The 25,265-nt window shown below is 42.7% G+C and overlaps 2 protein-coding genes across 5 annotated transcripts; one reads left to right on the plus strand and one right to left on the minus strand.

Moving 5' to 3' along the window:
* Window positions 1-2,656: 2,656 nt before the first annotated feature.
* msh2 (mutS homolog 2 (E. coli)) lies at window positions 2,657-10,792 on the plus strand. Its single transcript, XM_084342595.1, has 16 exons — window positions 2,657-2,890; window positions 3,108-3,256; window positions 3,538-3,822; window positions 3,962-4,108; window positions 4,758-4,907; window positions 5,684-5,817; window positions 6,038-6,237; window positions 6,816-6,925; window positions 7,027-7,150; window positions 8,045-8,195; window positions 8,292-8,389; window positions 8,617-8,862; window positions 9,087-9,291; window positions 9,374-9,621; window positions 10,101-10,276; window positions 10,496-10,792. Exons 1-16 carry the CDS (start codon window positions 2,683-2,685, stop codon window positions 10,661-10,663), a joined length of 2,799 nt encoding a protein of 932 aa, XP_084198721.1. The 5' UTR covers window positions 2,657-2,682; the 3' UTR covers window positions 10,664-10,792.
* Window positions 10,793-11,525: 733 nt separating this feature from the next.
* Window positions 11,526-24,795, minus strand: fbxo11b (F-box protein 11b). 4 transcript variants are annotated; one of them, XM_084342599.1, is made up of 22 exons: window positions 24,464-24,795; window positions 23,120-23,283; window positions 22,870-22,930; window positions 22,521-22,662; window positions 22,290-22,419; window positions 19,914-19,997; window positions 19,614-19,746; window positions 19,355-19,461; window positions 17,645-17,756; window positions 16,122-16,228; window positions 15,892-16,029; window positions 15,589-15,806; window positions 15,166-15,346; window positions 14,938-15,060; window positions 14,753-14,838; window positions 14,549-14,625; window positions 14,320-14,463; window positions 14,029-14,139; window positions 13,590-13,697; window positions 13,378-13,486; window positions 13,181-13,279; window positions 11,526-12,958 (listed from the first exon to the last, which is right to left on the minus strand). In XM_084342599.1, the coding sequence occupies exons 1-22, from the start codon at window positions 24,549-24,551 to the stop codon at window positions 12,829-12,831; spliced, it is 2,652 nt and encodes an 883-aa protein (XP_084198725.1). In that variant the 5' UTR covers window positions 24,552-24,795; the 3' UTR covers window positions 11,526-12,828. The 4 variants fall into 4 exon arrangements, with proteins under 4 accessions (XP_084198725.1, XP_084198724.1, XP_084198723.1 ...); XM_084342598.1 differs by having other exon boundaries at window positions 22,521-22,665; XM_084342597.1 differs by having other exon boundaries at window positions 22,849-22,930; window positions 24,464-24,794.
* Between the last annotated feature and the right edge of the window lie 470 nt (window positions 24,796-25,265).

A 25,265-nucleotide genomic window follows, 5' to 3' on the forward strand; every position in this document is an offset into this window, starting at 1 on the left:
GTGATGTCAATATCTACTGAGACTACAAACAGATACCACAACGCTTCCGATACCAAAATCTTGTCCCTGGCCTTTCATTCATATGTAGATTACAGAGATTACCTATCAGCAATTAAGGACTTCTGACTCATGCCCGCCCAAACTCTTGGCTCGGAGTTGTGGTCTTTCTGCATGTGACGTTTGATGTTTGGCACGAATTTGAAATGAAGGGACAGTTTCAACCTCTTGATCCTAAACTGTCCACAGTCCAGTCGGGTTCATTCAGTTTGAAGACGTGATGGTTTGGACTGTGTTGTGTCTTTTTTTATTCATTGTTCCCAGAGGATTTATTGTAATGACTTTGGTGATTCGCTGTCTTTTTCTCCAGCACCACCAACGAGGTTCACATTTGTGGTTCTGAGCGAACTATCTCGGTAATTACTACTACTGTCTTACCATCAAGTCTGGTACATGGATTCACGGTCTCCTCAGGTTGAATTGTAATAACTTCCCTTTACTTTTCATCAGGAAATCACAAAATGTTTATGTCAAAAACTTTGGTGTTTTATGATGAAATACCTGCAAAACTGATGATATTCCCATCACTCTGAGCTGTTCTTTATGCTTAGTGCTCATTAGAAATGTAGTTTTAAGTGCCTAAGTTCAAGATATTGACCCTTTACATGTCTGCTGCTGCCCCAATACATTGGAGGCAGAGCTCACAGCGTGTAAAAAACAGTCGAAAATCTCAAAAGCGATTGACCTTTCCAGAAACAGCGTTAAAGTTACTCTAAATATTACATAACCCTCACTTTCTTTGACTTTCTTTGGTAGATTAATATGTTACACAGTAGGCGATCATTAGCTGTGATTACAACATGTCCTCTGAGAATAATCAACAGCATCACGATGCGGTCACAGCATCCACAGATAAACCATATTCTCTTACACGGACACTTAGACGTTGACAATGGAACAAAAGGTGTGAATAGAAAGACTGTAGATGATCACGTTAGTCGTGCATGTTTCTTGGAATAGGAATGACCGTGTTTCTCCGGAGCCGACCTGTCACATAGTCTCACATGCAAGCGTGTAATTCCCTTTACTTTTTACCCTTTAATCAACAAAACACAATAGTCTTGTGTCTGTTGGGACTTTCCTTTAATGGAAGGAGGACATGAGCTACGAAAACCAGAATAGCTTTATTTAAAGTAAACAATATAACAATAATAACATTAAAATGTTGTACATTTCAAAGCATAGGCTTCTTGAAAACAATAATGTCTGTGATAATCTGAACAACGCATAAACAACGATTAGAGCACTTCTCTTCCATTTTATGTAAAATAAGTTTATTTCTAGAGCACATTTAAGTGCTTTATAGGGAGATTAGATAAAACAAAGTGATTTCCAAATAAAAACTTCTAAAAAATGTCTAAAAATCACTAAATCAGTTTGCATTTAGCCCTTTTTTGAAAAAATTGGTTTTTGGTTTAATGCCTTAAATAAGGTCTGTGTTTAACACAGGCCGGAGATATTTACATGTTCCCCTCTACAACATAAGCTCTTGTGTGTCTTAATCGTCATCACAGCGAACAATACTCACTAGTCCGTCTTTAAAGGCCGAATTCAGTTAAAAAAAACTATTCTAACTCTGACTTTACAACTTGTAGGTTGATCAGTGTATAGTAATTGTGTAGTCACATGCTTTGTGGTAGGCGTAGTGGTTAGCTTTTGACCTCTATTTAATTTATGCTTTGAAAATCACAACAGTGGTGCTCAACTGAGAAGATTATCTTGCTGAACAACACAATTATCATATGCTTATGGTTGCCACACAGCTTATTTTCAACGATATCCCAAAATCCAATAGGCTTTTTGTTCAGGGAACTAGGGCAATGCTAACTTCTGGATTAACCTACAAAAACACGCTATCCCAACAGCACTCTATACGTCTCCTTTAACAGATCATTTGAACAATTAAATTACTTTTATTGTTTTTTGTAAGTTTCATGATAAAAACCCAAATTACTTGGAAAATATTACAATCTTTTAATTGTTCTTAATTCAAAATAATTAATCATTTTAATTTGAAAACAAGTTTAATGATTGAAAGCTTGTCTTTATTGATTTTTTTGTTACCATCTACACACATATACAGGAGGTGGCCTTTCACGATGGTGTGCGGCCCTCCAATAAACACGAAGAAGAAGAAGAAGAAGAAGAAGAAGAAGAAGAAGAAGAAGAAGAAGAGCGTAGTTTTTTTGTGGTTTTTAATGTATTTATTTTATTTGATCTTATCTTATTTAATTTTATCCTATTTTATCCTAATTTATTTTATTTTAATTTATTTCATTTTAATTTGTTTTATCCTTTTTTATCTTAATTTATTGTATTTTTATTTTATTTTAATTTATTTCATTATATTTTGTTTTATCCTATTTTATCTTAATTTATTGTGTTTTTATTTATACAATTTTCTTTTCTTTTCTTTTCTTTTCTTTTATCAAATTTAATTTAATTTAATTTAATTTAATTTAATTTTATCCCCATGCTACATACTCCGGTACAGCAGGCGGCGGTATGCAGCGTAAAAGTCATCGTTTCAACCCGCCATAAAACCAAAAGAAGAAGAAAAAGAAGACGCAGAAGAAGAAGAGCGTCATTTCCTGTTTGTTCCTGGCGGTGGCGGGAGATTCCAGCATGGCGGTGCAACCGAAACAGAACCTGTCCATGGACAGCGCAGCCGAGCACGGCTTCCTAAACTTCATTTTCTCCATGCCGGAGAAACCGGACACCACTTTCAGGATATTCGACCGTAACGACTACTACACTGCTCACGGGAAAGACGCCATATTCGCGGCGAAGGAGGTTTTCAAGACGAATGGGGTCATCAAATATCTGGGCTCAGGTAATCTCTATAGCCTAGCTAACCGAGAAGCTAGCTGGAGCTTACAAAGTGTTGACAGGCTGCGTTTGCTGTTTCAAAGCTAATTCAGCTGCGTGGTGTTAATGCGTGTACTCAAATGTCAAGATGTAGCCGCGAGCTAATCTAGCTACAAATGCTGCTATTAGCTGCTTCACAGGGAGCTTTGCAGAAATATTAATGTAAACGTGTTGGTCTACAGGGAGTCGTAGGCTGGAGAGTGTGGTCCTGAGCAAGCCCAACTTTGAGGCCTTTGTGAAAGACTTGCTGCTGGTGAGGCAGTACCGAGTGGAGGTGTACAAGAACCAGAGCAAGAGCAGCAAGGAGCACGACTGGAGGATCGAGTACAAGGTGACGTGTTTATGATGGAGGAGTGACACTGTCCTTCACTATATATTATGCTTCTGTATGTCTACATGCCATTTATTTGGTGCTTTCACTGTCCAGTCTATACTGTTGTTAAATACCAACTCAAGCAGGGTGATATGACTGAACACAGGATGACAAATGTAAGCAAAAGTCAGGAGATTTTAAGTAGATTGTTTTGAGTTTAAAATCCACAGATGTTATGTTATTGCAGCTTCAGATAAACCAGTAGTTATAATCCCTCTGTCCTTCTGTCTTTCTCTCAGGCCTCTCCAGGAAACCTGACCCAGTTTGAAGACATCCTGTTCGGCGGCGGAACCGGAGCTGAGGGCTGCGCAGGAGTCGTGGCGGTGCGGTTCGCTACAGGCGCTGACGGACAGCGCGTGGTCGGGGTCGGCTACGTGGACGCGGCCCAGAGGACGATGGGAGTGTGCGAGTTTCCGGACAACGAGATCTTCTCCAACCTGGAGTCTCTGCTCGTCCAGATCAGCCCCAAAGAGTGTCTCTTAGCTCAGGGTGAGGGCAACGCTGACGGCAGTAAACTTCGGGAGGTATGTGTCGAGCAGCGCGACGCCATGACAGAAAAGCATCTGTGCTCCGTGTCAAAGATTTGAAACGCTCGTTTCATGAAACTCGCTTTAACTGGACTTCATGGTGCGAAGACATTATTGTCGTTTCGTGTTTGTGCAGGTGGTCCAGCGTGGAGGCGTGCTGGTCTCTGACAGGAAGAGAGCCGAGTTCAGCAGCAAGGACATGGTCCAGGATCTCAACAGGCTGCTGAGGGCCAAGAAAGGACAGACGGTGGCGAGTAACACTCTCCCTGAGCTGGACAAACAGGTGAACAACAGACAGAGCTTCCTGACACTTAAGACTGACCTACTTGAGACGAGCAAGAAAGACAAAAAAATCCACTAAAATCACAGAAGATTCTGTCTCATGTGATAACATCAAGGGCTAGACAATAACGATACAGAGCTCTTCTCCTCAATGGAGGTAATTTAATCACACAAGGTGCACAACTCTTTTATGTTCTTGTTCTTGATTCACTGAACAGGACGACCTGATTCGTGTGAGACTATAAAATAATCATGCAACATATAAAATCTACCATTTTACTTTTGTCATTTCTGTTTTTTATTTATGTCATTATAACATGTCACTGCAGTTGAAGTTGTGGATAAAGAACAGTCTGTTGCATTCAAGGAACACCATATACTTTTGAAAATGGCTTTCCTCTTCTGAACTGTGCCCGACTAATTATCAAGTCAAATTCGTATCATCTGTGTTTTCTCATGCGTTGCTTCGTGTCCAGTTAGTTTTCTTGCCAAACAGTAAAAAAACGCATGATGAAACAGTCCAACGTCTGAAAATGTAAAGAAAAAAACATTTATTTCCCCCTTGTTGTCTGCATAAACAACATCAGGAGAATGGTTGAATTAAATAAAAGCTGAATATATTAAACGTCCGTGTGTTGTTGCGTTCTCAGGTGGCCATGTCTTGCTTGGCTGCGGTGGTACGTTTCCTGGAGCTGCTCTCTGACGAGTCCAACTTCAACTCCTTCAGTCTGACCACTCTGGACCTGGGTCAGTACATGAGGCTGGACAACGCTGCTGTGAGGGCTCTGAACCTCTTCCAGGTCAGTGACAGGAACCAGGTGTTCTTTGTCGCACCTCTACGGGTGTCTACCAATACATGTAGTTTGGTTAGTCATGGTTTTTAAATCTGTACTTCTGAGAGGTATTAAAAAATGACATCAGAGACACTTAACAGCAGTGAATTTTCTTGCTAATTCAGTTTCAAAGTGGAAGATGCTCTAAATACAAAGTATACAAGTCAAAGTTACAGGTCCTGAGGTAGATTTAAGCAAGAAACATCCAATCGTATCGTTTAAAATCCGGCTACATGTATGGAAGCTGAGAGGAAGTTGAGAAGACTGACTGCTGGTTACAATCTGCAGCTTTAATCAGTTTACTTTTGCAGAATTTAATCAGAAACTATGGCGCCTGTAAACACATCTGGAACCAATTTACAGCTGTATTATGGCAATCTATTAGCTTAGCTTAGCATAGAGAATAGAATTAAGGGGAAACGGCTAACCTGACTCTCTCCTAGTGTAAAACTCTTAACTCATCAGGTTAATCAGTGTAACATTTGTGGTTGGAGGAAGGTAAAGTGTGTACTTCACTCAATGTATAACTTGTTCCCGAGTTGTTTTTTAACTAGGAAGCTTGTTTGTACGGTGCTGTGGTCTCAGAGCCGACCTTTTGCAGCTGCTGACACATTTTCCACAGGTGTTTATGTCACAGGATGGCCTAGACTGGTAGATTGTTGAGGTTGTTTTTGTTCCCAGGCATCTTTATTACCGTATCATGTTGATGCATTGAAACTCACTTTTTCAATCATCTCCTGCAGGGATCCCCCGAGGACACCAGCGGAGCACATTCGTTGGCTGGTCTGTTGAACAAGTGTCGTACACCGCAGGGTCAGCGGCTTGTCAGCCAGTGGATCAAACAACCACTGATGGACAAAACCAAAATAGAGGAGAGGTAATACAATGATGGGAATCAATTGTCGAGATCAAGAGATGTCCAGAAGCACGTTTTTAATAGATGGTATCGGCTAAAGCTGACTCTTTGGTTTAATTACCTTGAAAGTGCTTTAAACTTTCTCTTAAACAGTTGAACATAATGTGCGTATGATTAAAGCTTTCAAACTTTGAGTTGAACCAGACCATACTTGTGACTTTCTTTGTTTGGTTGTTTGTAGGCTGGACCTGGTGGAGAGCTTCGTGTGCGACTCGGAGCTCAGGCAGACCTGTCAGGAGGACTTGCTGCGGCGGTTTCCCGATCTTCACCGTCTGGCCAAGAAGTTTCACCGTCACACGGCAACGCTGCAGGACTGCTACCGCGTCTACCAGGCTGTGAGCCACATCCCGGCCCTCATCACCGCCCTGGAGAGATACTCAGGTAAAATGGTCTACAATGTGTTGGTTTGATCAGTGTTTTATTAAAAACATACAGCAGAATTTTCATTTAAAAAAGGTTATAAAAATGTTTGTGTATGCTGTTAATTATAGCTCGTAGAAGGAAAGAATTGGCAGGTCAGACTTTTAAATATTCGGTAATTTGACACGGCCAAGAAAATTGCAATCGCTGCATCTCTAGTCTTATTGTATGATGGAAAAAGAAACCTGGTTTTGTTTCCCTGCTCCCATTGAAGACATTCTTATCAAGCAGGATGGATCTGAGGGGCAGAGTGTGACACAATGTGATCATGACGCTCCACGCTCTTGAATAAAGACTTCATACTAAATTGGTTTCATAGTACAAGCTGGAAGAAGACGGCCATTTAGGATCGAGTCTTGATGTGATCAGTGAGAATCTACAAGGAATATTTTTGACCTTTTGGGACGTTTCTGCTGAGAGTCACATGAAGAGATTCATGCACTCTCACGTCTGTATGCTAATTATGGGGCTAAAGCATAGGAGCTATTATCTTATACTCATTATATTTGTATAATCGGCCTATTTGTTGTGTGTTGTAGGAAGCTACGAGGTCCTGCTGGAGGCCGTGTTCCTGTCTCCTCTCAGAGACATGCAGAATGACTTTGTGAAGTACCAGGAGATGATTGAAACCACTCTGGACATGAACCAGGTCTTTCCTCAACTATTCAAATATCCATCATATTTGCATGTTACCAATTCTCCGTGTTGTTAACGTGGTTTCTTTCCTTGCGTGTCGTGCGTCACGCGCAGATTGACCACCACGAGTTCCTGGTGAAGCCGTCGTTCGATCCCGTGTTGAGTGAGCTGAGAGAAAAGATGGACGAACTGGAAAAGGGCATGCAGGTCGTGCTGAACAGTGCAGCCAGAGAGCTAGGTGATTACACACACACACACACACAACGCCAACACCTCTGCCAACAAGGTAATCTATTAATCTAAGTAAATCCTTCTCTGTGCTGAGTCAGCATTGTCTTATATAAGGCAAAACTTTAAACGATATCAAAGTACAAGCTCATTGTCTTTATTATTTACCAGAAGATGAACCAACTGTAGTCATACTACAGACACACAGTTTCTCTTCTCCTGCCTTGTCCACATGAACATGATATTTCTTAAAATAAAGCTTTTTCTATGCGTTTTGGCACGTTAACGTTCAGAGAAAACAGACCTCTTGGGCGACTCCTTCAAGGGTGAAGATATCTTTGTGTTGTGCATTGACTTAATGGGTGTTATATTGTCTATACAGTGTTTCCCACACATACCCTGGCCTCCAGTACCCTTACTACCATACTATTTAGTATGCCAGAAAAAGATGTAGTATGTTCCAATACTTAGTATGTGAAATGCAGTATGCCAAAAAATACGAGGATGTCGTATTTTTGCCGTATGCAAGCCAGCATGCTCCACAAATCCACAAAATATGTGTCACATACGTCCCAGTCTGTCACGCAAATATAAACCAAGCCAAGAGAGCACAAGCATGTGACGGCTCATTTCAGACAATAACCCACACAGCAATTACAGATTAAAGCTCTGTAAAGTGTAAGTACTATGTCCTTTGTACAAACTTCCTGGTGGCTTCACATTTATTATGACCTTCTGACTTCTAGTCATGAGCTTTGGTTTTGACACTAATGAGGCTGTGAATAATAGCCGTATACATGTAGCTTGATGGCTGTACAGATGAGGCGGAGAAGTCTTTGTGTTTTGATGCTTGAATGTCGTCCGAGTCTCAGTTTGAGCTCATCAGAGTAACGTCGTGTTTCAGGTCTGGATGCCGGTAAGACGGTGAAGCTGGAGTCGAATGCCATGCTGGGTTTTTACCTGAGAGTCACCTGCAAGGAGGAGAAGAGTCTGAGGAACAACAAGAAATTCACCACGCTGGACGTGCAGAAGAACGGAGTGCGCTTCACAAACAGGTCCGTCCGACAGCGCCGCCTCACACCTGACGTCGGCCTCGGTAAACCCTCTGCCCCTCCTGTCAGCTGATGGTCTGTTCTCTCACATGTCTGCAGCAAGCTGAGCTCCGTAAATGAGGAGTATTCCAAGAACAGGGAGGAGTACGAGGAGGCGCAGAATGCCATCGTCAAAGAGATCATCAACATTGCCTCAGGTGAGGAAGCTCATCACATGGTGCTCACTGTATCTCGTCTGCATGACATTGATTTGACAGACAGACAGACAAACAATGATCATCTCTTAATTAGAAGGAATTTGCCTTTTGTGACCTTTTTAGTAATTGATTTCATTCAGTTCAGCACACAGAGGAAGACTTTGTGCAACATGCAGCAGCCTCTCGTCTCCGTATTAACTCCTGTGAGGAACTCTTTAAACCGCCAGGTTACGTGGATCCCCTCCAGACGCTGAGCGACGTGATAGCGCAGCTGGATGTGGTGGTGAGTTTCGCCGTGGCGTCCGTCTCGGCCCCGGTGCCGTACGTTCGACCCCGTCTGTTGGCCGACGGCCGCAGGCGCATGGAGCTGCAGCAGGCCAGACATCCCTGCATGGAGACGGACGCGGACACCGCCTTCATACCCAACGACATCACCTTCGTCCAGGGAGAGAAGAGCTTCTATATTATCACAGGTTCGAATTTGGGATGTATGTTTACCTCCTGTAAACCGTGCCTGATTGACGTTATAACTACAAATAAAGGCTCAAACTACAAAAATAAGACGATGAAAAAGACGTTCCCGCAACATGTTACTGTGTAAAATCCTTTGTTTTTTCTCTGTATCTGTAGACACATCTTGTACCTCACCATCACTCATGATACACTTCATAAACCTCTTCTCTTTTTATATCTGTAGGACCAAATATGGGCGGCAAGTCTACGTTTATCCGTCAGGTGGGTGTGATCGCCCTGATGGCTCAGATCGGCTGCTTTGTGCCATGCGAGAAGGCGGAGCTCAGCGTGATTGACAGCGTCCTGGCCAGGGTGGGAGCAGGAGACAGCCAGGTCAAAGGAGTCTCCACCTTTATGTCGGAGATGCTGGAGACGGCTGCCATTCTGCGGTAAGATGAGACACACGAGAACTTGTTCAAACTATTGTGACAAACGAGCCTTTTCTCATCGCCCCCGCTCGTCCCCCTCCAGCTCGGCCACGGAGAACTCGCTCATCATAATCGACGAGCTCGGCAGAGGCACGTCCACGTACGACGGCTTCGGTCTGGCCTGGGCCATCAGCGAACACGTCGCCTCCAAAATCGGCTCCTTCTGCCTGTTTGCCACACACTTCCACGAGCTGACGGCGCTGGCAGCGCAGCAGCCCACCGTCCACAACCTGCACGTCACAGCGCTGACCTCCCACAACACACTGACCATGCTGTACAGAGTCAAACCAGGTCAGACCTCAGCACACGGCCATGTTATTAATGCAGTTTTATACATTTCCAAGGCGTGAGGATCGATGTGATTGGATATAAAGGAAGAACTCTTTACAGTTAGATTTATTTAGGTTTTTTTTAGGTTTTGCTACAAGTAATGACTATTTCCACGATTATTTACATTGTCAATGCATCGTTTGATTGTTTTCTTGATTAATTGATTAGTTGTTTGGTTTATAAAATGTCACAAACTTGTGAAATCTTAGTTTTTACTCTACAGAGTACCAGGATATGTTACCGAGTACTTAGTACTAAGAGAACTATTTCTGACAATTGATTATTAACAAACAACTTACTTGTTGTGTCCGTCAGTTTATTAACTTAAAGTGTAAACAAAACAAGTAAACTAAAACCAAGCAAAAAAAATTCTCTTTAAAATGTTTAAAACTGAGTTTCCTTGTCTAAGTTTGTATCTTCGGCCCTGACTGTACGTCCAGGTGTGTGCGACCAGAGTTTTGGGATCCACGTTGCCGAGCTGGCTGCCTTCCCGCCAGCTGTGGTTGCCATGGCGAAGGAGAAGGCGGAGGAGCTGGAGGAGTTCCAGGAGCCTGCGGGGGAGAAGTCGGAGCAGGTGGAGGAGCCCGAGGCCAAGAGACGACGGACTGACAGACAAGTAGGGCTCCGTTTTCCCACAATCCACCGTCATCACTTCTTATATATGATAAATAGTTGTACATAGTTGACGGGTTGGTCCTTTAAGGGTCATTGTAACTCCTCCAGCTGTTTCTAAAACTGCTAAATATGTAAATATACTTTCTCTTTTGAAGATACAAATATTTACCCAACATCTGCAGTAGTTTTTGTAAACCTAATCCACTGCCTGTCCCTTCAGGTGGGGGAGAACCTGATCCAAGACTTCCTGGAGAAGGTGAAGTCACTTCCTTCTGCCACCATGAGTGAAGAGGAGGTGAAGACGGAGCTCAGGAAGATGAAGAAAGAGCTCGTCGCCAAGAACAACACGTACATCACAGAGATGCTTTCACGCTGCGTTCCACGTTAAAACAGCTTGATATTCAGACTTTCATTCATGTATTCATCCTGATCTGCAAAGGTCAGAGCTCATTTACTGTAGACAGCCACACTAAAGCTCTTATACTGTATAGTTTTTCAATAAAGAGTCATTTCTCGATGTGCTGTGAGTTTGTTTTTGTGTAATCTCATCAGAAGTGTCAAAAATAACCATCAGTCACATAACTTCATATGTGACAGTCACATCCAATGTTATTTCATGGCTGCACCGAGTTTAAACGCAGATATTCTCAATTTCATGTTAAAATTCAGCAAACATGTCTCATTAATCATGTCTGAACTAGTATTCTGCAGTATGTATCTTTTCTGTACAGTTACTTGTATCTACAGACACCAGATACTGTAAACAGTGTTTACATTTACCTCTCCCTACTTTAAAGCACTAGGATTTAAGAAGTAGGAACAAAACCTTAAGATATTCAATTTGCTGAAAAGTTCTTCAAACTGATTTATCAATTGTCAAAATAGTTGGTCAATCTGTTTAACAGCCCCAATGTGTCTTTTGTGGCTGAAAAGCTTCTATTAGAGCAACAGCAAGTCAGTTTTAACATTATAAATCATATATAACCATAGGTTCATGTTTCAAAACAATCAGCGACCACTGAAAATATTTCAACACTCGGACATTTAGATGCTGCGATCACCACAACCCAAGAGAGCCTCAGCTGTTAGAGGACTGATGCAGGTAAGGGAGTATTTTCAGAGCAGGTGAATGTTTCCGATGCAATTATTCACCTGCAGAACATCTCCTGGGGTTCTTCAACAGCATTTTGTGTTATAAAACCAGTCATTTATTGTCAGTTCTGTGGGATGTGAATTTAAAGACAGACACCTCTGATCTAATAAAGTTTTATTTTCTTAGAAATGGCCAGTTTCCTGTTTTCTTTTTTTGTCTTTCTAAGAAAGTATACCCCTTTTTGAATTCCAACTAGCATCTACATAATGGTTATTGAATACTTCACAATATATTAAGTCTAGATGTTATGGTACATGCATACGATTCAGGCTGCATGAGGAGCCACAGTCACCACGATACACGGGGGAGAGAAGGGGGGGAGGACGGGGTGGGTGGGGATGGGGGACTGCAGATTGACTTGTCGGTTCCAGTACAAAAGGAGCTCTGACGCCCCCTATTGAAACCCTCTCCACGAAACACTGACTGCATCAACTTATAAACATATACACGCACACACACAACTTCCACTGTACACAACACACATTTACACACTCACATACACACCTTTATACAACTGTGGAGCCCCTCCACCTGCCATTTAAGCTAATATACTGGAGAGGGTTTTTAGTGTTTAAACGAGATTCTCTTTCACAGAAAGAACTTCACCACTGGGACGTCGGAGTGTCTGCAGTTTGCCTCTGTGTCGGGGTGGGAGGAGGGACGCTAACCAAAGAAAATAATAATAATTATAATAATATATAATAAAATAAAAGACATTCAAATACAGTCAGCTTTTTGCTTGAAAATACAAAACTACATGAGAAAGCATTGAAATAAAATCCATTGATCAGAACATATTTTTTTTTTTTTTTAAAAAAGCCCAAGTGCTCCATCACACACACAACCTTGCTCCTTATCCACACACAACAGAGCAACATCCGCCCATTCGTTGCCTAGTTACAACTGCCTGGGCAGCCAATGGGGGTGACAGCTGCGAGGAAGCAGGAAGTCTCTTTGACAGCAGTTCTTGTGAATAAGAAGAAATGGGCCGAGGATTAACGCCGGAGGGGTGGGGGGTCGGGGGGATATCTTCACTCGCTGGCTGCCGATCGACAGCCCTTCTCTTCCCATCTTCACTTTGTCTACAGACTGCATTAAGAAATACTCATGAGGAATCTCTTGTGGCCGTTCTGTCAGCTCCACTGCTCCCTCTAGTGGAGTCTGGCCCGCTGCAGTCAGACACACCGCAGCGGGCAGGAAGCTGCTTCCTCTGCAGCCTCTTTCACCTCGAGCCCGTCCGAGAGCGCCGCAATCGCAGAGTCTCTCTGGGTCCTTATGGCTGCAAGTGGATGTGTGTATGTAACTGCGTGTGTGTGTATATGTTTGTGTGTGTGTGTGTGTCTGTGTGCAGTGTAATGTGTTTGTATGCTAATGTGAGAGTGTAACTAAGGCCGATGCCTTCAGTTATGTTGCAGCGTGTTGGACTCGATGGGCGGCGCCGAGTCATACAGAGTGTCTGTGTCGTGTGTGGGCTCTCCGGCCAGCGTGCACGGGTTGGACAACGTTCCCGCTCCGCAGTCACAGAAAAACCTGCAGGGGGGCAGACGTCAGGGATTATGAACCAGAGTGTCTTTGAACGGTTTTGTTTCCTGAGCCTATCTACATTAAATATATCATCTTTGTACTGTTTTTAAACTGAGTATGTGTCAAGGAGGATTAAGAAATGATCAAAGCATCACAGCATCCAAAGCTTATTTGTATTCAGGGTTGTATAGAACACAATTGGACAGCATGAAAATAAAAATGTCTTACCGATCGTGCCGTATAAACTCTACATCGTGCCCTTGGTGGCACTTTTTGATGCAGTTAACACAGATGGCGTTCCTATCTGTTGTATTACAGGTGTGACATCTGGAGAGGCGAGACAAAGCAGATTTAGATAAGACAATGTGCGTGTGTAACTGATCACCGAGATAGGTGCAGATGAGTTTGGGTTCGACTCGGTTTACCTGTAGAAGTCGTGCATGGGGTAACTGGTGTAGCTGGAGATCTTGTAGAGACACTGTCCTCTGCTCACCGCCTTCTCAATGGCATCCTGGTTATTCAGAATCTTGTTATCTGAAGGAGGAGGGACAGAGAGTAAACACGGGAGAGTGATTAGAAGGAAGATACAACCAGATCGTAGCCAGACGGGGAAAAGCTTAACTGCACACAAAGTTACCTTTCATGGTGACGTTGACCCCCGAGGCCAGAAACAGGCCTCCGAAGCGATTGTTGAAGATCTGGTTGCCCTCCAGCGTGGCTGTGGCGTGGTTAGTGATCTCAATACCTGGAGAAGAAGAAGACAATCAGCACCACAAGGAGATGAATGCTAAGGAAGGAAAACTGATGCAATATTCACAGGAAATAGTCAACAAATCACTTATTTTAGACCACATTCTGGCAGGTGTTACATTCACTATTTGTTCAGTTTATACGCCGTGTTGTACTGGCATTTTATGGACTGAGTATAAAATGAACTATCCATAAAATATGTCACTTAGTCAGGGGTTGTTAACTCCTTTGCTCATTGAAATAAATCAAGTCCTTTAATAGAAAGGTTGGGAGCCACTGAATTAGGATGTTATGTGTTCTGATACGAGTTGATTTTGAAAGCCAACCTGCAGCGAAGCCGTCAAAAATGCGGTTCTTGCGGAGTATTGGATGGCTGTTGGTGCTGATGAGCACGCCGGCCTGAGCGTTCCTGAAGATATCGTTCTCTTCCAGCAGACCTGCCGAGAAAAAGATTGCAGATTATAGAAATACATCGGCAAAATCATGAGAACAAATACCAACGTAACAGGTAAAAAGATGCCCGAATTCTAGTATGTGAATCTTAACAGTGAAGTGCAATAATAGGTTAAAGTTTCAGACAGATATCGAACAAAAAGGAAGAGGTTTCAGGCTCGTACCTCTTCCTCCATTGAAGATGCAGATGCCTCCGTCTCTGCCGTCATGAATCTTATTCCGTCTCAGCGTGGGGTTGCTGTCCGTCTTGATCCACACCCCTGCCATGGCGTTGTCAAAGATCTCATTGTCCTCGATAAAGCCCAAACCTGTGATAACAAACAGCAGGATTTTAAGTGTACAAGTACACATAATACACATACATGTGTCAGACAAAGAGTGAGAAATACAGACCTGAGTTGTAGACTAAAATCCCTCCATTCTGGCCTCCCCAGATCTTGTTGCGCCTGATCTTTGGGTTGCTCCCCGTCCTGTTGAGATTCAGCAATCATTTGAGTCAAAAATAAAACTAGGAAAGTCGGTAACATGCTGACGTTTTTACGTAGGATCGTGTGGTGTTGTTCTTTGATTAAACTGCTTGAAGGGGGTAATCTTTACCTTATTTGTACACCAGAGTACATGTGATTATAGATGTCGTTGTCTTCCAACACACCGTGACCGTTGTCGTAGAAATACACACCAACCTAAAATTAAAAAAAGCCAGATGATCATGCTGTAGATTCAATGCAAGGTTATTTATCAAGTTACCTTTACACAAATGTATATAGTCTTTACAATGTTACCTGTTTGCCACTGTGGATGCGGTTCTTGCGGAGGACAGGAGTGCTGCCTGTGGTCACCCAGACTCCAGCCAGTGTGTTGCTGTAAACCTCGTTCTCCTCAATCACCCCCTGGCCTTTCTCATGCTGAAACACAAAGCGGGATCAGCTGTCAAACATGCTTTTGACGAGGATAGCTCAAGCTTTTATTTGAACTAAACACCATACAGATATTTAACTGAAGACATTTACCACATAGATGCCGCCGTGCTGTCCATCGTGGATCTTGTTGTGCCGTACGATGGGGCAGCTGTTGGTTCGGATCTGGATTCCCGCCAAGGCGTTACCATAGATGTCGTTACTCTCTATCAAACCTCGGCCATCTCCAAATATGTACACGCCTCCTTGGTTACCGTTGAATATAGCATTTCCCCTAGAAACAAAACAAAATAACAATCACAGTCTTGGAATAGATGCTAAAAATGAATTTTCCTACGTTTACAAGTAGCTGGAAAGTACAAGCACTAGTGTCCCCAGGCATCCCAGGAAAGATGCCATTAGTCTCGAGCCCTGATGTTGACCTTGACATAGTTTGCAGTCTTCAGTACGATGTCATTTTGCAGCCACTCCATCGCCTGAATGTTTTCCTAAGTTTCCTGTGTGTAGTGTCCTCACCGTATCGTGGGGTCACTGTTGGACGTGATCCACACACCAGCGAAGTTATTGGCATAGATTTTGTTCTCTATAAACTGTCCCCTGCCCTTCTCGTGGACGTAGATTCCTCCCGTTTGTCCGTGATGGATCTCGCAGCGCACCACCGTGGGGTTGGCGTAGGCCTTCACCTCGAAGCCTGCAATACGGTTTCTATGGATGTTGCAGTTCTCAAAGTAGCCCTGAAACACAGAAGAGGACGTGTTAGATGGTCCTGATGTTTCCCACGCAATAATGTGCGACAGGACATGTGTGATGTGTACTTACCATGCCATGATCGAAGGTGAACACTCCGACATCTCGTCCGTGGTGGATGTGGTTACGTCTAATGATGGGATTACCGTGGTTTTTCACCCAAATTCCTGCTAGCGCGTTGTTGCTGATTTCGTTGTCTTCATAAATGCCCTGAAACGGACAACGAGACGTGGAGTCACACACACACTAAGGAAAACGTCTGCTTATTACTGAGCTTTCATGGCAAAACAAGTTATTTTTACCTGTGCGTGATCCGTAATGTACAGTCCTACGTTCTCACAGTCACTTATGTTGCAGTGTTTGATGGTTGGACACGCTCCCTGGCCACTCACACACACAGCTGAACCCACTAAACACAGAAGAAAACACAAGCGTCACATCACAGTAGAGTTGTAAGTGATCATGGCTTACTTTATCAAATGGACAACAGACAAAAGCAAGGAAAAGTTTCAAGCACTTCATCCAAAACAGCACATTAAAATCTATGCATTTTCATGAATTTCCAGCATCCACACAGACCCTAAAATATATGCTGGTTGTGGTCATAAAATGTGTACATGTTCATACAGTCTGTTCAGACCCACGGGTCAACAGCTCTGCCAATCATCTATCATGTGGATACTACAAGATCTAATTTAAATGCATATGAGTCCCATTACCAAGTAACCTGTATTTACCAGCTAGAAGACTAAGATTTCTGTGCAACACATACATAAGAATTAACACTAGAATCCCACTACTGCCAACACTGTAGTCATTAAGGTTTAAAAGGTAAATTTAATATGTTTTTTTTAATGACATGCAGGTTTAAAAAATTTAATATCAAAAGGTTAGGATGTGTTGTAGGTAGGAGCAGTTTGGCTTCACTCCAAATAAGAAACTACTCCCAAGCATGTGTTTAATTGATGCTACATGTGGTGTGAGATCTCATGACACCAAGTCACATTATCAGAGACACATGACTCTGCTGCCCACCTGTCCTGCTGCCTGCTAACAGCTAGCTAGCTGTTAGCTCTATTAGCTCTGCAAGCTGTTATCCCCCTTAGCCAAACATACCGCAGGACTCTGCTGTCTACCGGCTGCTAAATGCAAACAGCTAACAAACTCTTGAACACATAAGTGATGTACAGAATATAACGTTATATCCTGTAATACTGGCCCTCGTTTTTCCATTGCTGTTACCGAATAACATGAAGAAAAAAGAAAGACTGCTCATTTGTTTTTTATCCAAGACCTAAATGAGAAATAAAGTTTCTCATCCTGGGAGATAACATTTACAGAATTCCTTTATACCAGCAGCAATCAATGTGCGCTGTCACTTTAGTTTACTTCATGTTCTGATCATGAGTATTTAATTCTTGCCAGTTTTGATGCTGGGAGACAAACAAATATGATGACAAGATCATTTAATGTCAAATATTAAAAGATGTTCGTTTTAAATTGTGTTTTTAAAAAAAGCATTTATGAAGGAGTATTCAAATTCAAGCATATTCCTAACCTTTGTTAAATTCCTTTGTAAGAACCCGGTCAGAGATAAATACCAAAATGAGGCACACTGTGTGCTTTGGCTAAGTTACTTTGGCTCTAAACTGTAACACAGAGTACAAACATACACCCGTGCAGTATAATATAAAACAATACTGCAGTAATTCTAATTTTTAGAAGCTAATGTTAGATCAGTCAACAAAGCGCTGATTCAACTTTGTCATTTTAAGGCTGTACAGGTACAGGTGTTCAGGTGTGGTCAGCGTGTGCGGTAGGGTACCTGTGCATGTGGAGCGGATGATGCAGTGGTCGATGTTGGGGCTGCAGTTGACGGTGATCTCCAGACAGTGGTGGGCGTTATGGTGCTGTGCCGACTTATCATCAGGATTAAACTGAGGAGAGAGAGGCAGCAGAGTTCAGACAGAGGCTGCGCTTACTGACAACACATCGAGCTTCTTTCCACCCACCACATCCACACCGGACTCTCCCTCACTGGAGGCAGCAGTGCCACTAATACTTGTAACTGAAAACGGGAATTCAGTCAGGAAACAGTGATGTCTTACACCACAAGAGACGTTGTAAGTATTTGCAAAAGATGGAAAACCTTTTCATTTGCATTTCTGAATAATATTGTCTCATAAAACGTTACAGCTGGTTTAATTCTACATGCAAAACTACCCAGACAACCAACCGAGGTGTTTTTCTAATGTTTAACGTCAGTCAAACATAAACCCAAATCTAGTATTTTGTACAGTGCAACTGGGACTGTATGACATCAACTCGGTTCACTAAAGTAGTCTGATTACGATCAACATATCCGCTTCCTGAGCTCTTTAATGATAAAGCAGACATTTCTAAATAGGGCTGCAACTAATGATTTTCATTACCGATTAATCTGCAGATTCTTTTCACGATTAATCGTTTATAAAAGGTCACAATTTCCAAGACCCCAAAGCTGATGTCTTCGAATTGCACAGACTCTTCATTTACATTATGATGACAAAGAGCAGCAGATGTTTGACATCTTTGCTTAAAATCGATTATTAAAATAGTTTGTAACTGGTAGGGGTGTTACAATTTTTATTCTCAATCAAGAATCAGTCGCTTTCAATTTTGATGTTTAAAATCAAAAGCATGATGAGCGTACTTGGGACACATATTGAACTGAAACTGAATTTCTATATTTGTCGTTTATTGTCGCATCCCTGAAGGGTGGCATTTTGTTGTTGTACAAATAATTGAAGCAAGGTATGTTTGTAAAATAAACAAATAAAATATCTTTTAAAAAGGGAGGAATTTAAAACTATAAATGACTTGTCAGGGCACGAAACCAATGATCTGTTGATCTTTAGAAATCCAGATGCGATAGTCCAACAGTGGTACAGCGATGAGTGCTAGAAAGTGTTTAAATCAAAAATCTAATTGCACTGTAACCTTAACATTGAAAATCAAATCGAATTGTGGATTTGGAGAATAGTGACACCCCTAGCAGCCACATTTCATCTCGATAAACTAATCTTTGCAACTCTAGTTCGAGCTTTAATTAAAAAAAATTAAAAAATTGAATCAGTTGATCAACGACCAGCAAATGGAAAAATTCTTAATCCAAAACATGACGATGAAGCAGCTTTGAGCTGTAAGAATATCTGTTATAGGTCACAGTCTTCTTTTCCACTCTTCAAAGATGCAGACAAAGTTTCCAGTCGATCAGATAATTTTGTTATCAGGAGCGGATGAGCATCACTACAAAGCCTGTGTTTGACATGTTTGACTCATTTGTGATTCTTGCTCACATACAGCATATTCTCCTCAGACCACACAGGAACTCCATTTGATAAATGAGCGATTTATCCTCAGCTATGGAGAAATAACTCAGCCGGTACATCCCGCTGAGACAACATAACTTAACATAACATAACTGACAATATACAGCCAGTAAGTTTGTTTAAAAAGGTGTATAAATCAGGGGAAAGATGAGATCTGTGCTTACCTTGATGGTCATGTATCCCACATAGGCATCCTCTGAGCCCTCCATGAAGACAAACGTTGAGTCTCTAGTATTCTCTATCACCACCTTATCTGCTACTTTACCAGGAGCTGAGGGGGAAGCAGAGAAAACCTCATTAACACCCTCATACACATGGACATAAACACAGCTGAGAGAGTATCTCTCTTTAAAAGAGATATTGATTGCATGCGGCACAGGCATCAAGGTAATGTCTTAAGCACTTTTCAGTGAACATGCTTACCTGCACCAATCATGGTGATGGGAGACTCTATATAAATCCACTCATCTGTATAGATGCCAGAGTGGACGAAGATTAGACCGTCAAAGTGGGCCTCCTGTACTCCTCCCAGCGCATCCTCAATGGTGTCATAATACTGCAGGAGAAAGGCACAAACACTTTGAGGCTAAATAAACATGCCTACAATTCATCAGAGGGCAGTTAGGAAAAGCTAGCAGGTGTTTACATTAGCTGTGCTTTGCACAATGACCAGTGAGGTAGATCCTGAAAGGGTTTCTCTTAAGCGATGAAGTTTAGACTCACCAGCATGTTCTCTCTGCCTTTGTATCTGCCAGGGTTACTGTAGAAATGCTCAGCGAAGCCTGGTTTTACATGAGCGCCTTTGTACTGCAAGACAGACAACACCAAGGTCAGAATAAACGTCAGAGGCATCTCACCAGAAAAGTTTGACTCAAAAGCATCTTTTCTTTAGTTGCTTAAGTCAGGTAGGGCTACAGTTATATACCATAGTATGAAAAGTCTTGGTTATCATACTGTTGCAGCATGGGACGATATGAAAATTTCCTGTAATGGTTAGCCAGTCCGACATAATCACGATTCACAATTGTGAAATCATCGAAATATTCTTAACTTAAAAATAAAAACTTCAGTTGCACTAAAACATACTGGAATCACTTTAACCTTACATTTAGTAAGAAAACAAATATTTTCATTGCATCAATTATAGAAAATGCAGTTCTTTGTGAAAAACAACCACAGAATCTTAAATGGGTAATGACAAGTCCTCAATAACAAATGGAGGAAACCTCATCGACCCAGTCCGTTTCTTTTTTGTTTTTAATTCTGAATCAGTAGTTTTTACACATCGGGGTGCAAGCCATGCCTTCAGCCACAGTGACGGGATTAGGCAATTCAAAGTAAATCAGGAAACCAATACAGGACTGTATGTCAGCGAGCTAGACAGCTTTTTCAAGTCATAAATGTGAGGATATTCTTGATTTTCTCCATTCACAAGTATCCCTGTAATGAAAATTCGTCCCATCCCTCATACTGTGTACATTCTCTTATCTACAGTACACGTTATTAAAAATCTATATATTTCAAGCTTCAAGTAACTGATAATAATTGTGAAGTACTGTATATTGTGATGCCATTAAAGTGTCATATTTTCTGTGGTGGTTATTGCACTGTGAAGGAATAAGGTTTGTGAAAAGAAAATGCGTAGTAAAGATAATGTGCTGCACAAAAGGGCACCATAAAAAAGGGGCACGGTGTAAATCAGTGCTTCTTGTGACCCTTTAAAACAAAGCAATGTTTCTACTGGTGGTGAACACTTACTGAGGAGGTAAAATCATTCAACAACTCACTGGAGAAAAGGGGCAAAAGTCTGAACAAATAATCGAATTTTGTGTATTAGTAAATGTCTTTTCAGGGTTATGCGAGACCCGAACCCCAAGTTAGGAACCACTGGCATTCATAAATATATGCAGCCCACAAACCAAGCAAGACGAGGCAAAAAACTGCATTCTTCTCTTCCTAGACATCACAATTACAAGCCACAAACAATAGGTAGGACTCCACGATCATTACAAAAACAAACTATGATCGATGTTTTGTTTTGAGTTGGAATTTTCCTACCACATTATAATTGGTAAAGCAAACATGTTTGTCTTCCATTAGCCTCAGGACCTTAGACGATGTTTAGTCTGAGAAAATCCCAGGATTGACATCATTAGATAATGAGATTAACTCAACGGTAAGGAATCTTACACATGCTATTGTTGACATAGGCCTTAGAACAACACTGCAATCAAAAGTTCACATATGAAACTGATCTGACTGTGGATGAACTGAAAGCTTTTCGTTGCGAGACTGAACTTCTGAGAAATACCATGTATGTAGTTCTGAAGAAAAGAAGCAGAAGAAGAGTTCTGACAAATACTGGTCCTTAAATCTGCCAAACAAAAGTCACGCTAAGGATCAGCTTTTGAGAAATTCTGAGTGTTGGTGTTTCCAGAAAATACTGACAAGTTTGAACAAGCACTTTAGTGGAGGCACTTTTTAAAAAAGTCTTTGACTGTTGTAGTTTTTACATTCAACTGCTTACCGTTACTTAATCGAGCACATATTCCCATGTGCTTGTCCAAGTTTTACTGTCAAGTAATAGCTAAGCTTCCATCTCTCAGAGGACACACTGTGACATTTCAAAATAAATACACAGACCTTGACTTGCTTTCTAATGTGTGTGTGCAAAGTGTTTTAATAACACTGTTATTTGTAAGTGATCAATTTTTTTGTGGATTTTTGTGTCCAGAGACAACCAATGTATCTGCATGGGTTGCTGTGGTTAACGACCTAGGTGCCAGTCACAACATATACTCGTTTCAACACAGAGAAAGGAAATGGAGAACCATCACCTCTCTCTCCAAACAATCACGCTGTCAAGCTGAGAACTCTGAATTCCAATGAAGCCCACGGACGTGTCTGTAGAAATCCGACTTGAATCGCTTCTCAAGGTACCCTCCAAATGTTATTTGGATCCAATTTGCAAAGATCACATTTCATATAGTTTTTTGCAGCTCTGACATCCTAAAATCAATCTGGATAAAATCTGAATATTCCTCTAAAGAAAACTGGGTGGCCTGGCCGCCTGAGCAGGGTTCATCAGGGCAGACTTACCAGCTGTTGGAAGCTCTCCTTCCAGGGGTTTGGATGTTCATGCTCCTCGGGGCTGACCTGGTAGAACCTGCCGGGCTCAGGGTGCATCATGGGACGCGTGTACTCAAACACCTCCATGTATAGACGCTTCCTAGAATATTAAATGCCACACAAAACTCATTTCAGTTGTCTGCCTTTAAATGACATTCAAAACAGGAACAGGCAAGTTTCGGTCTCGACAGCCGTACTGACCATAAGATGGGGTCGTTAGCTAGCTGGCTGAATCTTTTGCAGACACAAGCTGCCTGACAGAGGTCCTGTTCCAGTAAGTACGAGAAGATCTTCAAAACTACCTCATCTGGAAGCTTCTGTTGCAGATATTGCTCTGCTGGGGCTGCTAAAAAAAAACAAAAAACACAAATACACATGCACACGCACGATTTAAGCTTCAGGAAACATCTTTACCCACCAAGGAGTCATGCTATTTAATGGATTTATCCGCACACACTGAAAAATCAATAAGGATAAAAAAAAAAAAAGCTATCACTCTCCTTGCCCTAGTTGGAGATTTAACACACACCTGGCAGGTCGTGGCTCTTACCGGACACTCGTGCCCGCTTGGCTCGATGGCCAAAGGCCTCTGTTGATGAAGTGGAAGCTCCCTGCAAAGGAGAGGAAATAGGATATCAGCTTCATGCCAAGATTCAAGCACTAAGTAATCAACTGGGAAATTTACTGCTCAGTCACAAAATCATTGTTCCTTCAGAGAAGGACTTAATCAATCAGCAATTCTCTCTCTCATCCACAATCATACACACACACAAAAATGCACTCAAATGTTTCAGTCTTACCTCCATTGGGCCCTTGCTGGGGCAGGCAGAGGCGGTGGCAGAGGCAGCAGCGGTTCTCTTGGGAAGCAGGGTCTTGCGTCGAAGCTGGTAGGGACTGTTCTGAGCTCCTGGACCGGATTCCTCAATAGCCATCTCTGCTGCAGCTGCTGCAGGAGCCTCCTCATCTGGACAGAGAGGCATACATATTTCCTATACATACACAGTGTTTCTGAACAGGCACAAAGCAAAGAAAGAAATACCTGACAATAAAAGCCCAATCATCTCTCTTTTGCTCAGTTGCACGAGTAAAATTTCCTCCAGCAAAACCCTTAACACCACTCACACTTTTGACCATTAATGACACAATGGTGTGCATTCAGCTCACATGCAGTATTCTCACTGCGCAGGCTAACAGACAGGGTAATAGTTGGTAAGGCAGACAAAGGTTAGTGATTGATAATGGCAGATGCACCCCCTGCAGCCACATCTACCAGCCTTTCATGTCTAGTCATTGCCCACTGACATCGGGGCAGTGTGCATTTGAGCCTGGGGTCCTGCATGAGCTGAATCAGACTCATCTTCTTGCGGGGCTGTCAAACGAAAAGGGCCGCAGATGAAGTCGATCAGACGTGCGGCTAATGGCTAAAAACTGAACTGCGTAGCTGGCAAATCCGCGGTGTAAACAAATCGAGCTACGGCTAGCCACCGCCGCGAACAAGGAAGGGGACGCGGCTTCGATCTGCTCGCTTTGCGTTCAGCCTCAAAACTTACAGCCACAAGCGCAGAAAATAGACACGGCGAATTCATCCTAATCACATCCGTATCATCTATCACAGCTGATCCGTGTGGCCTCTTCGAAGCTGGGGGCAGCTAGCTAGCATTGCCCCCGTTCGCCGCTAATGTTTTTGTTAACGTTACACCCCAAAAATGGCAGTCCAAAGACACCGCAGATTTACACCCTCGGAATCGGTAGTGACAGCTGGGAATGCAACGGCCGAGCAGACACGCAGATTGTGGTGTGAGCGTGTGAGGTCGACCCCTTTGCCTCCAGCTGAGGTTACCTGAATAAGAGCTATTAATGTTGGCCGTATAGCTACATACGCATTACGTTAGGTGAAGACAACCCCCAACATCCACATATCCTGCTAAGCTAGCTAGCGGTGTTAGCTAGCCCCGATCACTCAAGCCAAACAAAGCGCGGCCTGGCCTAAGCCACAGAGCAAGAAGCCTCGGGTTTTCCTGCTGAACCCGCCGTGTCTAGGAGTGGAGAACAGGCCGGTGGCATAAACCGAGGGCTGCGTGAAGGCTGTTATCGCCTGACACGGCTTCGTCTTTAATCATTAGCTTGGCCGCGGCCTAGCTTACCTCTATCCCCGTTGTTCCGTTCGGGCTGCACCGGGCGCGGCCTCGACACTCGCCTGGGTCTCCTGTTGGTGGCTCTGACGGAGTTCATCTGGGGAGTTGGTTGTCGAAAAATAGACTGCTATCCTCGACCGCCCGCTGCTAAATTTAGCCCTCGACCCAAACTAGCACCCGGACAGCCTATTTCCCAGCTACACCCAAACAATTGCGATCAAAAACCCGCTGGTATTTGGGGTGTAATCGCTTTTTTTCTCCTCCGTGGTGATACAGCTCCCCCCGTATCGCCGCTCGGTGCCAGCTCCGTCTCAGACTGTAGCAGGAGGAGCCATTAACCCACACGGGAAACAATCGCGAGAAAAAAAAAAAGAGCAGAGCGTCCGTTCGACCAATCACAGCTCGCGTTGTATGATTTCCTCCCGCAGCGGCCAATCAGGAGCAGCGTAGCAGACGACTTGACAAACCTTTCTGTTGGGGTTCGGGATCGGTCAAGCGGCGATATAATCAATGCTTTGGCTCCCTGACGGACTCCACAGTCACCGAAATACTGTTTATTTTTACAGCTACATAACGAGTGAGCTAAATGCTAGTGCAGTATGTTAACAGTATGCATTAATGACAATTAACAGTCAAAATATTAAGGAGATCTCAACAAGCACTGCCACTTAATAACCAACAAAGAGCATTACCATGGATATATTTAATTGTCTGGCTATCTAATTGACATTTTTCAGATTCATATTCAGACAATTTTATTTATCCCACCATGGGCAACTTGCCCTGCTCACATACTAAAATATACAGTAAG

The sequence above is a fragment of the Pagrus pagrus genome (assembly GCF_965226575.1).
Source record: "Pagrus pagrus genome assembly, chromosome: 21".
Taxonomy (NCBI): domain Eukaryota; kingdom Metazoa; phylum Chordata; class Actinopteri; order Spariformes; family Sparidae; genus Pagrus; species Pagrus pagrus.